Here is a 14933-nt window from a genome sequence, read left to right as displayed (position 1 = left end):
CTTCTCTTTATTTAGATGTTGCATTACCTGTGATCTTTTGATTGGGCGTTTGAGGCCTTTGCCTTTTAGGGAACATATACAAAAAGACATAACGGAGGTTTAGACGTGATGGATTACTTTATATTCAAGCAGAAGCCACCAGGGGGAATATGGGTAGGTGGGATCTGTAGGGAGGAGGGGAGGGAGGATAGCATGCAAAAGATAATATAGTGGGAGCAAGCTGTGACGTCACAGGCTCATTCCACCCCTTTGACATTCTGAGCTGTCAAATAACACAATAGCATTCGGGAGCTCCCGAATTTTGGCGAGTCAGCGGGAGTCGTTCAAAGTGAATGACGCTGGATTACAGCGATGGATCAATTTAAAAAAAAAACAAAGGCATTGTCAAAAACGGACTGTTTTTTTTTTTTCAATGAAAGGACTTTTGAAAAATGTGTTTTGTGTTTATTTACATTTACTTGTAACCTTTTAGTGAATGAGTAGGGGTACAAGTACACCTTACTCATTCAAAAGGAGGGTGGTGGCATCTGGGTGTCCCCTTAATTAAAGGGGTACCCCATGCAAAGAAGCCACCCTGACCGCAGACGAGGAGACCCTCCCTATGCTGAGGGCACATGGCCTGATATTGCGCAGGGCCTGTACTCGGATGAAGGGTCTTGTAGGACATTTTTTTCCCCCACTTTGGGGGTTGGGGTTCCCCCTTGAAATTTCTACCAGACCTGAAGTTGATGCTTAACACAATAAAACTTCATTCGGGAAAGAAAGTCGAATGCATCCGAAATTTTAATTATCGGAAATTCAGATGCATCCGAATGTACAAATTACAGAAAATTCGTCAGAAAAATGAATCTTTCCTAAACAAATTGCACATGTCTATGCATTAGGACTGCGCTGGGCAAGGCTGCCTGTCACAGCCCAATGCATGCGGTTTGAACAGGTCTTTAACTGAGTGCGGCGGGAATGCCAAGTGGTCTTTCTATGGAGCTAGAGAGCTTTTTAGACTGGTCTTCACATTCAGTAACCTGAAGTAACATTTGCTCCTCATCCTCACTATCCACACAATTCTTATGGTCTGTGTGCAGTGTCCACCAGTAGGAGATGAACATGAACAGGAAAGAGGACATAATATCCGAGAGAAAATCACACACCACTTTAATCCAACAGTGTGCAGAATCATTAGCCTCCATAATATAGGAATGAACCCCTGCATTGATTTGAGCACTGACATGTTCCCTTTGAGTTTTCAGGCCTGCTGGTGGATGTTTGTATATTACAAAAGGCCTGAGATGGTTCACAGGGCACACGCTGAAAGTTCTTAGATCTGCTCTTGCAGGGGCACACTTACAGGTCAGGATGGAGGAATGTTACCAATTGCTCATAGGAATATACTAGTCAGAACTGCCATTTAATTGTTGGGTTGTCCTTGTAGGATTATTTTTCTCAGCTTGATAAAAGGATCTGTGCATACCCAAAGCATTACTCCTACTTTGACTATTTTATTTAAAATGCAGCTCTCCTAAAAATGTATTTAGTTCTGGAAAGCGTAAAGAAGGGTTAACATCTTACAGGTTTTCATTGCTGTGCTTCCATTTTTGGGGAGAGAGGAAAGGTTTGCAGGGTTAGGGAAAAGAAAAGATGAAATAAAAGGGAGAGAAATGAGTAGGCCAAGACTGTACATATACAAACAGGAAGAAAATGGATGGAGGAGAGCACAGCAGTGTCTGGATGTGAAGAACAGAGGCCACACAATGTAATTTAATATAGGGAATTGAATCAACATTATTGAATAAATGCATTGATTTTGTAACAGTCAGAAAAAGTGTGTTGGATGTGTTTTAGTGCCGGTATGTAACGGTGGTGTGACTTGGAGTAGACATTAAATGTAAGTGAGAGTATCCATCAGTAAAAGAGAACCTGTTGCTAAAAGTTCCATGTTGTTGTCTGTTTTCCTGGTCACATATATCACATAGATGAGTATGCTGACAGTAAGGCATTCTCGAAGAAAGAAGGAAAAGTATAAAACAGACAGTATAAGTTACAATGCGTTTTGATACGATGTAACACACATGTGATGGCCAGCCGCATTGGGGTGCCATTCATAAATAATGGCACTGCAGAGCACCTAACATGTGTGACATGCAATCTGGTGTGATGCTGAGACGCGTGTGGGATTGCACATGTTTATGCATTTGCAGAGATGTGAACAGAGCTTTACAGTGAGTGTGGGAATCGCATTATACAGGGCTAATATCAGTAAATGGCTGAAAGCTTTGTTGTGTAAAGTAAACACAATAATGAGAAATTTTATGTGAATTTCTGTCAAGACTATGCTTACTAACTATTGCAAAGTAGGCACCCAGATGCAGATAAGCACCCCTGTCCACAGACCCCCACAACCACCGGGCCAGGGTTGTGGGGAAGATGCCCTTGTCCTCATCGAGCACACTCCCAATGTTGAGGGCATGTGACCTGGTATGGGGCAGGAGGGGGGCGCACACTGGCTCCCCCCTTTCCTCCTCTACCAGTCCGCTGCTCGGATTAAGGGTCTGGTATGGGATTTCAGGGGGGACCAAAGTTTTTTTTTTTTTGGTCTGGTATGACTTTGCAGGGGAACCCCACGCTTTTTTTGTTTTGACACTGGGGCCATACAGCAGCCATTCAGTTCGGCTGAACCAAAGGTTTTCTGCAGCTGAAGGATTAGCCGAACATTTGGCTAAATCCTTCGGCTCCTTAGTGAATAACCCCCATAAAGTCAGCTTTAATGTTACAAAAGCATACTGAGAAAAAAAAACAAAAACTTTTTATTTCTGTGTGCCATCCAGTAGAATAAGTTGATACCACAATCCACTAATATGTCAGGAAAATTCACATTGCTTAGGGTCTGATTTCTAAAGCTTTGTTGTGGCCATACTGCTGCTTTAAAAAAAGAATGCTCATCAATGTGCTTCACAAATGTGTTTGGCAATTTGGTTGCTTTGGGAAAAAAAAGGCCAGAGAGAGATAAGAGTCCATTCACTGTCAATGTCATATGATCAGCCGCTTCATCCCTTGAGAGACTATAACTTCAATACAAATTGGCTCACTAAACATGAGATTGCAGTTAGGGATGCACCGTTACCGATACCAGAAATGGTACCGATACTGGCCATTTTCGCGAGTACTCGATACAAAGCGCCGATATTGACGCTTTAAATTTCTGAACATGGGCAGCTGCCTTAGGTCTCGTACTTGTTGGGGACCTCAGGCAGCCTACTGTCTGGGAACCTCACACCGGTCTGCCCGAACATCTCCTCAACCTTCCTGCCGCCCACCCAAACAGCCATGGGGAGACCCGGAACAGCCCTGGTAAGACCTGCACCCATCCGCATAGCCCCGGGGAGACCTGCACATAGCCCTGGTGACACTGCACAGCCCTGGCGAGACCTGCACACAGTCCTGGTGACACTGCACAGCCTTATTGAGACCTGCACGCAGCCCTGGTGACACTGCACAGCCCTGGACAGACCAAAAGCAGTCCTGGTGAGAGCACACAGCCCTAGGGAGACCTGAACACAGCCCTGGTGACAATCCACAGCCCTGGTGACACCACACAGCCCTAGTGAGTGCTGCATGCAACCCTGGTGAAACCTTACAGCCCTAGTGAGACCTGCACATAACCATGGTGACACCACACAGCCCTAGTGAGACCTGCACATAACCATGGTGACACCACACAGCCCTAGGGAGACCTGCACACAGCCCTGTTGACACTGCATAGCGCTAGTGAGACCTGTACACAGCCCTGGTGACACTGCAGAGCCCTGGTCAGACCCATATGCAGCCCTGGTGAACCTGCACACAGCCCTGGTGACATTGCACAGCCCTGGTGACATTGCACAGCCATGGAGAGACCCATATGCAGCCCTGGTGGCACTGCACAGCCATGGTGAGACCCATATGCAGCCGTGGTGAGACCACACACAGTCCTGGTGAGCAACACAGAGTATGTAGATTAATATTAATCTGCAGTGCTGTATAATGGATTGCTGAGAAGGAAGGACAGTGTCAGCATGAATTCAAAGATGATTGAGGATCTAATGCTGAGTGATACACAAATAAGCTACATTTTTGTTGCTAGTTAGAGTACTTGAACGCATTTTTTAAATTTAACTCATGACTTTAGTGTCACTTTAAATATTAGGTAGGCAGGGCTGACAACAAATGCTTAGAAATTCAGAGCTTAAAATACACTGTGATGTCATGTCAAAGCCGAAGGTTGGAGCACACTTTATTTCTGGTATATCAAGTTATAAGTTATTATATTATATCAAGTTATTTTTCAATACTTAAAGAGTGTTTAAAGGGATAAAACACATAGACATGTGCAGGTATTGCAGAAATGTACTAAATATGTTATTTTTTACATACTCTACATTTTTTTGCTAAAAAATAAATTTTGCTGGACACTGGAATGTGTCTCCCTGGTGCATTTTTAATCACAAAATTGTATTTTCTTCAGTTCCAAATAATCTGTAATATGAAAATGAAGACATAATGCCCCCCCCCCACACCCACAAGGAAAGGTGTAATATCCAAAGACTTCTAAAATGGAAAATTAAAACTGAATAAAATGGAAACAGACAAAAGAGCTAAGTAAATGCATATCAAGTGCTTCTCAAGTGCTCCCATAAATTTTAATGAAGATGATTACTGGCTTTTCAAGCATCTGAGAGACGTTGACACACAGGGAATGACACGTGCTGTATCTAATTTAACGCGACCTTGAAAGACATCAGTAAAATACTAAAAGACACTTGTGTGTATTGGGCTGATGTTGTCTCTGCTCACCATGCTGTAATATAATGGTATGAAGAATACATGCCAGATTACACATCCAATTGCTATACAGTTGCAGTTTATAAACTAAATGCAGACTCTGCCAGTGTGTTTCCTTCATGTACATGTGGGATTTCTTCCCACAAGCCAAAACCATTCTGTTAGGTTAACTGGGTTATGAGAAAACTGGTCCTAAGGAATGTATGCGTGCACTTGTATGTGTGGTATGGTCATTAGACTAACTTCTCATGGGGTAGGGATCGAATAAATTGATCTACCCTATAATATACTGTATAATAGGTTGACACTAAAGATACATAAAAAATAAAGTATAAAAACAAAGGAGATGTCAGGTTAAGATTTGTACCTTGTGTAATTACTTAAAGTGTATAAATAGGCAAACACTTCTTTTTATTTGTCTTAGATAAAACGGAGAAAGATTATAACCCCTGTCAATTTTATATTACTGTCTGTGTAGATTCACCCTTTCTATTTGTCCTGGTGACCATTGTGATTGCAAATGTCTAATTATACAGCTCTCAGCGAAGAGGAATAGAGGATACATCTTCTAATAGGGGCACCTGTTCCAGTAACAACTGTTTCAGGAGGAGTTTCTCTTACTTTTGCAGATATTTCTTCGCACTTCTTTTTGTGTTTCTGGGACAGAAAGTGAGGGAAAAGCTACCAAAGCTAGCTAGCAAATAGGACACAACATAAAACAAAATGATACGGGTTTTAACGCTTTCATACTCTATCCAAAGCTTAAAATAGCAAGGTCATCGTATTCAGTTAGGGACCATGCGCCATCTTAATGTACAGAAATGTAAAAATACCTGTGGAGGGAAAAAAAATACATGCATTTCCCCTAACTTACTCCCATAATGCCTGGGTAAGGTAGACATCACCCTCCCAGAGAGATCCTAGGGAATGCCAACTAGCCTAAATCTTGTGAGAAGTGACATCTTGTGAAATTTCAGGTACTTGGCACTCTTCTGGCTCTTGTCGGAAGGATGGTGACATTACCCAATGTACGACTGAAGCTGGGGGAGAATGTAAGCATATTAAATACCTTTCTCCCCACATGTCCTTTTTTTGAAAATTTTCTGCAATGGATTAAGATGGGAAGGGGGGCCCTCACTACATCAGCTTCCATGCATTGCAAGGCCAGCTTTAACAGGAGTGATAGCCATTAGTATTTTTTATACACTCAGAATACACTTAACTCACTTTTAAGTGATTTTTATTTTACAATTGTTCCACACTATAATTCATTATTATTTCCACTGTTATATTTCCTCAGTTATCCAACACAGATCACATCGAACACAAATGAGGTCTAAAGTTTTGAGTCACAGCGGACCACATCTCCACATAAAGACAAATCTTCAATGTTGTGTCGACCTGCCAGGAAAAGAGACAAAGATAAACAGCACAGCAAACATGTACCTGCAATGCACTGCTTGCCTATTAAATATTAACGGCTTCAATTACATTTACATAAACTGGACAGCTGTGGACAGTACTTCCACTGCTGCATTTTGGCGCTGCTGTCATGGAAAGAAGCCGAAAAATCATGCGTCTAGAATGGACAATGAAGCAATCTCAATCTTCTCTCTATGGTGACCTGAAGACGATCGCTCATCAGTCTGGAGACATGATTGTAACACAACATTCGGTGGCACATACTGCTTTCCTTCCATGTCTTCCAATGTAAACACTTGTAAACATCATAAATAAATTATGTCTTCCTGTCAATCACATTCTTTAACTGAAGCTGACGTAGAAAAGGACAAATGGATGAATGATAATGTACAGCACTGAGGAGATGGTATAGCGATCTTTTTTCTTAAATATATTCATATATTTATTCATTTTCTCGGTGAGGTGGTTCCCTTTCTAGAAGTCTGTTTTAGTTGGGTGTTTCATGTCAGCCGTCAGATACAGGTGGGGTCACCCAGCCGTACTTCTCATGGGTCTTCACCAAACTCTTAAATGTTGCTTCTGCTTCCTTTCGGCTGAAGGCCTTTTTAGATTTTCCAGCTTTCCTGCAGATACGACCCTAGAGAAAAGAATGAAGAGACTCTTTAGAACTACAAAATTTAGTAACAGAACAGTAATAAATCATCGTATTTTATGTATCAGCAATAACCATCCTTTAGCGAAAAGCTGCTAAAATTCTAGGTTGTTAGTATGTCATTATTTCCTGGCAGTCATTATGAACTATTGAACTTTAATGAAATTTAAAGATGATAGACCTATTTCAAAATTGTGTACAAGAAATGGATGATCATCCTAATTTAGCAGCAGCTAGTAGATAAAAAAAAAAAACCTCTTTTGGTTCTCCAACTTCTAAAGTACACTCATTGGGGTTGATTTACTAAAGTCAAATAGGCTGCCCACTTTGCAAGGGAATTTATTTTAGTGAATGAGGTGAAGCTCTGCTGACTTCCATCATCCAGTCATGTGCAATCAAAAATACTCGCACATGATATTGGGTATTCTTTGCTAAGTAAAATTTCACCACATTCTCCAAGCTAAGGGAAATTTCCCTGCAAAGTACAAATTCCCTTGCAAAGTGAACAGTCTATTTGCCTTTAGTAAATCAACCCCATTATGTCAAAAGTGCTCACTTTATACCTAAAACAAAGATATCTATCTAATTCTGATTGTGATAGCTCTATTTTAGGTATATAGTAAGCCCTGTTGATATCCTCAGTAGATCTTTTAGGAGCAACATCCGAATTGGATTTCTCCACCAGTGGATACATTTTTGAAAAAGTTGATGGATCCCTGGTTTTCCTGATTGTAGAATTAAAGAATAAATAAATAGAATATATATATTTCTAATTTCATGGGCAATGGGATGGCGCAGGAGGGTATGTATAAAAAGACCTAGGTAGAACATAATATTAAATTGAAAATGTAAGGTTTAAAAAAAAATTCTGAAAATTTGTATAATTATATTTTAAAATCTTTTTGTCTGAAAACTGCCTGGCTGTTAGCAAAGTAGCCAAGGGATTTAATAAAACTAGAACATTTATTCTTCAATAACTCTGAGTCTACAGTCCTCTATGGTAATAAACAGATTTTGAACATGTGCATAAATGAAGACCATGTACAGCCATATGAGAGGAAATATATGGATTAGTGATTTGACCATGGCGCTTAATAATATCAGCATTGCGAGAAGATATTAGCATACACCATAACATATCATACTGTTTCCAGCACAACACAAAATCATCTGTAACCCTTTCCAGGGAGCAAACAGCTAAATCAGTCTCAACATGAAAATTATATATTTTGATATTTACCATATGATTCATCTTTGGGTTGATAAATGACAAATCAGCCTTAGAGAGCAAGCAAACATTAGCTCATCACTATAGGCTTGTATAAATCGTTTCACTGAAAAGCATTAGGAAACAACAAAAATGGAGCACACAGAGACGCTGCAAGTGCAGCTTACAAGAATATATAACTCAGCAGGGAAATAAATACTTCCACTTTGTCATCCATTCATGCTACCATAGGTTATACAAACTAGTCTTTTTGAAGAGAAAATCTACCAAGAAATGGCAATTGAACATAATACTACAGTCTAGAAGTATGCAAGCAGCTTTCCATAAGATGAATACTGCTACAAGCCCCAACCAATACTAAATTAGAAGTGTATATCATGTTACAGTGTAAAGTAACATTTTGTAGGTTTATCGAAGAAGCATGTTACATTTTTTAAGGAGAATATCCAGGATAGACTATGTTTGGGTCCGGGCCTATGACAGGAAGGTGGTAAAGCAGAAAAAAGCTACAAATGGAGATGACCATAATAGCACACTAATGCCACATCAGATCCATATCCCGAATTATATGTTATTGTATCCCAAAGTGTACTGTCTTTGACCATGATTGATTCTTGGTCAGGAATACATATGGGGCTGATAATTCTGTGGATTCAAGAATGGACAACAATACCTACTACCTACTGCAGGCATTAGGGCATGTGCCAGCATCAGAAAAGATAGCAATGCCATGGCATAGATGGCTTGCAGATGTCACATTCTGGTGTCACCCTGGATGCAAGAAGGATGCATGGGAAAATAATAAGACTCACAGATAGTGCTGCTTCCACTTCCCACCAGTGCACTTCCAATTAACCTATTCTAGAACGGAATAGGTTAATATCCATCATACTGCTGCTTTTCTAATGAATAAGCCTCAGTACACAGTTGCTTATACTATAAACTTTGCCAAATAATGTGTTGATTTAATATATGATGCTTAAAATCTAAACATATTAACTTTCCATTCATGGTGCATAACTCAGGAACATGGCTTTTCTGTCATTGGCACTGAATAACTATACCTTTAGCACCTGATAAGAAACAATTAATAGATCCTAGGGATGTTTGTTCTATAAATAATTGTGTGTAGGATGTGTGCACTGGAGGCTGCTGTAGTGAGACATAAATACTGGATCTGCTGCTCTTCTGTGGCTCTCAGGAAGGACTACAGGAAGAAAGTCAGCTCTGGTGACATGCAGCATTCTATGGATACAAGGAGCCCTATGTAATAACACAGTGGAACTCTATGGCACCACATTTAACCATTTGTACTTGAGCAAGTGGTTCACATAAATGTACTTTTTTCACCCCTGACAAATAACAAGCAGTGAACCATTGCTACCACCATGTGACAATCATACCACCTTTTAAAGAGACACCCTCGTTAGAGATAAATTGAGGCTGCCATTACAGAACTCTACATTGGAAATACTAATTCTCTGGTTATCACTCCGATGCTTTGACTTCATTGTTTTCTGAGTTGCTCAACCACAACAAGTATAGATCTAAGTAGTTGAAAGAACTGTCTGACATACTGGGGTTGATTTACTAACCTTATAAACACACCACGAATGTGTATACACCTCTGCAGTGTGTTCCCTCCCAGCATGATCTATGGGTGGAATCTAAACACCTTTGTAATGTGTACACACCCAGTAGGTGTGTTGTGCAAAGCCCTGAATGAATTCCAAGGTGATGTTGGGTAAATTAGCTCTATGTTGTGTTGCTTGCGTTGATGAATGCAAGGAATGTAAATGCATGAGCTAACCATTTTTGTCTAAACTGTGAAGCAGCATTATATATGCATCATGTGCATGATTTTTCCATATATGGCATTAGTGGAAATATGCTTTTAGAGACTTTTTGGTTGATAAATACGTTTTGCTGTTTGAAAATCACACACACCTGGTGCGTGCGTGTGTTTAGGTTAGTAAATCACCCCCACTGAATCATGTGATACTTGTCTGGATTTGGATTTTGTTTTATAGTTCTGAATATGAAACCTGTAAAGTACATCTAAACCCTAACTGAATGACATTTAGTTTGCTAAAGCACGGTATAAACAAACTAATACTTTGTCATTGTTGTTGCAGCTCAGTGTTGGTTACACATCATTGCTCTGAATCGGATTGCTCATAATGACAAAGGTGGACCATGTCTGTGCAATGTGTGTTGGTACAGCTATTTGGAGTACAATGCCATTACTAGTGTCACATAAATGATTTTTAAAGTATGTAGTAGTAGAATAAGCATCTATCAGGCAAACGAATAAGTTCATATAAGCAGCCTTGTTTGTACCAAAACTTGTATAAAATAGAAATGACACTATAGTATCATATGGTGGTTTTGCTTCACAAAAAATCTGGTGTTGGGTGTTTCTCATGGATGTTTTTGGAGCTGAAAAAAAACAAGTGTTAAAGTAAAGTGTCTCCCTATACCTCCTTACCTATACCCATTATAACCATTTCTCTCATATGAACTATAAAACCCTAAGGCTGGGTTCACACTTAGGCGTATCGAATATGCACGGTTGTCGCGCGTTTTTACAGCATTCGCGGTAAAATACGTGCGACAAACGCGCGTTTCCGAGAGCTACCTGTCTGTATCACCATTGGATACGCGCGGCAAATACGCCCCAAAGAAGCTCCTGTAGTTCTTTGGGCGTAGGGCGTTTTGCAGCGCGTTCCTACGCGCTGTAAAACGCCCAGGTGGGAACCATGCCCATAGGCAATCATTGGTTTTCACATGTTGAGCGTTTTACAGAGCGTAGGAACGCGCTGTAAAACGCCCAGGTGTGAACCAGGCCTAAAGTATATAAGCCATTTTATTTTTTTGGGGAGCCGAAAACTCTGTCAAGTGTTCACAGCTGTCTTGAGCCCACACTGCGGAGATTCAACTCCTATATTTGTCCTGGCAACCACTAGCAGTGAAACAGAAAACCAATCCGAAGCTTTACAGTGTGGCAGGAATAGAGAGACAATCTTCCAGTAGGGACGTCTGTTCAGGTGACAGCCAAGATGGATTTCCCTTCACTCTGTAGAGATTCCCTATAACTTGCTGTTGTCCAGGACATAAAATGAGGGCTAGTATCCCCAATAGGACAAAGAAGGCAGATAAAATCTGACAGGGTTTCTAATCATTCCCTATTTTATCCTAAGCTAAAGAAAACATGTTCAGCCTGCATGCACCCCTTCATTACCAGGCAATTTTTCAGTTGTCAGTGCTGTGATAGTTTGACAAGTACTCATTCATGCAACACTGTATCCAAATTAATTTTTATATAATATTTGGGGACCTTCTTTTGCCGGTTATTTTTATTATAAAATTAAAAAAGACCAAAAATGTGGGCTCAAATCGCAGCCATTCACAGGAGCACTGGCTGCCCAAGTGTCCGTATCCCCGTTCCTTTACAATACAGTGGTATGGAGGTGATTAACATCCCTCCTAACCATTAAAATTAACATTACCCTATCACTTAACACTCAAAACCTAACCTTTAACACCCAACACTGCTAACCCCTTAAAATGTATACTTTTAGTTTTTCTCTAATATTATATTGTTTCAAAGTGAAGTGTATAGGTTTTTCTCTTATTCACTAACAGTATCCTACATAGCTGTATCTATGGGCACAGCTTGTACCATGCCATAATCTGACTCAAAATACAATTCTAGCCTTTTAATTATTTTCAAACACCCACATAAAAGTAATGGAATATTTCCACGGAATAGTAAAACCATCTGGAGATATTGAAACCAAGCAATGAAAAACTGCCGGAAATTTGATCTAGGTTTTCCTAAATTGTGAATGTGCTTTAAAAACAACTCAGCTTTATGATACTACAGTACAACTTTGATTATTAGAAATCACATAGATAACGACCCTAGCTATACAACTGAAGATATGGAAAAGGTCCAAATACATGTACAACTTGGCAGCGGAAAAATCTTCCCTGACCCCGTTTATTTTAACTCCTAACCTCCAATCCAGCTTGATACGAAAATGGAGCTTCCCATGGAGTTCCAAAAAATTATTTGTCTACGCAGACATAATTGATGTTACCACCAGATCCCTACTTCCATTTCCCGTTTTAAAAGAAAGATATGACCTACCTACTAAAACCATGTTCCCATATCTCCAAATAAAACATCTTGCTCAATCCATTACTAATAACCTACAATTTCATAGACGTACTCCATTTGAGTCGATCTGCAACACATCTCCTTCTACCAGAGGTATGATCTCAACACTGTATCAATTGCTCCTTGTTCCACACCAAGAACAATTTCCTAGACACCCATACATGGTTAAATGGGACAGGATCTTAGGTACCACCATAACCGAAGAACAATGGGAGCGGATTTGGAGATCGGCGGCCAAATCCTCAATATGCTCAATTTATAAGGAAAACCAATATAAGATTCTGTTCCATTGGTACCATACCCCAGAATTCCTAAACTCGATCTTCAAGACGATATCTCCGCTTTGCACAATTGGGTACTCTATTTCATTTGTTCTGGGACTGTCCTCGAATAAAGGTTTTTTGGAGGACTGTTCAGGACATAATAGAGAAGCTTTTACAGTCACAGCTTCCCTTAGCACCTATACATTACTTACTGGGACTTCCGTTTCCGCACCTTAATAAAAATGACAATAAACTAGCCTCTCATATTCTGACAGCAGCAAGATGTCTCATAGCGTTACATTGGAAGCGGATCTCTCCACCTTCACCAGTAGATTTATATCAACGTATTAGAGAAGTTCAAAATATGGAATATCTTACAGCTAGGTTAAACAATACGGTACCAGCTTATGAAAAAATTTGGAAAGCTTGGAATGATATAGAATCCTCAGTCCTCTGACAAACTGGATGGGTCTAAAAGAGTTGGAAGGGAGTACTTGAATTTAAATTCTTGCATATTTCACACTTGAATCTCAGTGCCTAACTGTCAATCCATGTTGAAAAAGGTTTTATTTCACTTACTGTTAATATAGAGGAGGTTGGTTTCGGGATGGGGAAAGGGTCGATCTGTCCCGAAAGGTAGGGGAGACTGGAGGGAAGGTGATGTCTTTACTTTAGCTTACAAAGCGTCGGATTCTACTCTCTACTGTTCTTTTATTTATATAGATTTGTTATTATATGGTTTTTTTTCTGTATTTTCTTTTATATATACATAGGAAAGTTAGCTGAGATCATAGCATACACTGCATTCACCCGTGTCATTGAACTGTAGAAATGATATCTCCTTAAGAAGTGCATGTCATTTAGAAATGTAATATTCTCTTTAACTATGCTTAACGCGGATTGCATGATTTACTTTTGTGCTAGATTAATGTACGATGTCTTATGCTTTGATAACGGATGCTTTGTATATGCTGTATGACTCAATAAAAAATTGTTATTCAAAAAAAAAAAAAGAAAATCACATAGAATGAAAGTTACAGAGCAGTGTAAAGCTGGGTATACACGGTTATATTTCCTTCGTTCAACCTGCAGGCTGAATGAAGAAAATATGACAAAACCCCCTATCAATGCTTACAAGTGTACCCCTGCTTTCTCCATTGCATTGGTCCGCATTCAGAATACCCAACAGATCTAGCAGCTGATTGGTTTAAAGCTTCATTTGGCCAATCATTTTCCAACTTGCTGGTTCGATCAGCTGATCAGGCATGCCGGGCAAAAGGGTACCAACAGAGGTGTTCATGTAAACAGGGCAAAGCTGTGTTCACTTCAATCCTCCAATAATGTGCATGCAATAATCTCTTTTTTTAATCTCCATTGCAAATGATTAGGTATTTAAAGCTGAAACCTCAATGAAGATAAAGTGACTCTGTCGCTATACAAAACATGCCCAGCAAAGCTTTGTCTGAGAGAAGACAGTAAAAACTTCCTGTGCCAATGAACTTCACTCCTATGCTATACAATGATCCACCAACGTCTGTTGGGAAAACCAACCCTTCTGGGAGTGTCAATATCCTGGCAGCTCTCTGGCTCCTCTATCTGATGTCTACTTAGGACATGGTACAGCAGTGATGTAAAGATCAGCAGGAAAAATGAGTTAGAGGTCCGGAAGGCCCAAGAGATTGCAGAAATGTTGGTTTCCAAAAGGACTATGGGGGACCATTTTGCAGCATCAGAGTGAGGCTTGGCAGTGCGGGCAGCAGGAAAAGACAGTATTCATTGTGCTCTTTTAACCTGCTGATTATGTTTTGTACAGTGACAGGGTCGCTTTATGTGCACACTCTCTATTCTTTTAGTATATCAACCCCCATTATTCCCTCCACATGTGCACATAAATCTGAAAAACACAATTCACAGTAATAAATCACCCCATGCATAGTAAGAATTCGAAAAGAACCATGGCACTTTGCCAATCTGCAAAGACAACAATAATTTATGGACTCACAAGGTATCTCATTTACCAATGTATGTTTAATAAGAAATTCTGTATTGCTCTACAATGACAAATCAGATTCAGTCTACCATTCCAAGGTCTCCTTGTGCTTGCGCTCGTAAGCCACCAGCACACGAGCAGTCCACTTAATCACCTTGTCTTTATTAAACGTTGGATAAACATGGCATCACATACAAAATGTTTCCTACCACACTCCAAGGACATGCTGGTAGTTTTCTTGGCTCTTATCTAAATTGGCCCTAGAATGTGTATGCATGTGAGATAGGTACTTTAGATTGAAAACAAACAGCAATGTAAAATTGGCACTTTACAAAACAAAATCAAATATTTTTTAAATTTAAGTGCAGTTTATATATATA

The 14933-nt window shown here is 39.9% G+C and overlaps 1 protein-coding gene across 1 annotated transcript in view; it reads right to left on the bottom strand.

Annotated features, from left to right (window-relative positions):
• Positions 1–6655: 6655 nt before the first annotated feature.
• The window catches only part of UBE2QL1 (ubiquitin conjugating enzyme E2 Q family like 1), a 55920-nt gene continuing 47642 nt past the window's right edge, over positions 6656–14933 (bottom strand). Inside the window, exon 2 of the mRNA XM_018566325.1 lies at positions 6656–6874. Coding sequence (XP_018421827.1) covers positions 6743–6874 — 132 coding nt within the window. The 3' untranslated portion in view covers positions 6656–6742. The remainder of the gene's footprint in view (positions 6875–14933) is intronic.

This window comes from Nanorana parkeri, unplaced genomic scaffold (genome assembly GCF_000935625.1).
Source record: "Nanorana parkeri isolate BGI_ZX_2015 unplaced genomic scaffold, ASM93562v1 scaffold937, whole genome shotgun sequence".
Classification (NCBI taxonomy): Eukaryota; Metazoa; Chordata; class Amphibia; order Anura; family Dicroglossidae; genus Nanorana; species Nanorana parkeri.
The sequence above is the reverse complement of the archived record's forward strand: the minus strand, read 5'-3'. Positions and strand labels throughout refer to the sequence as shown.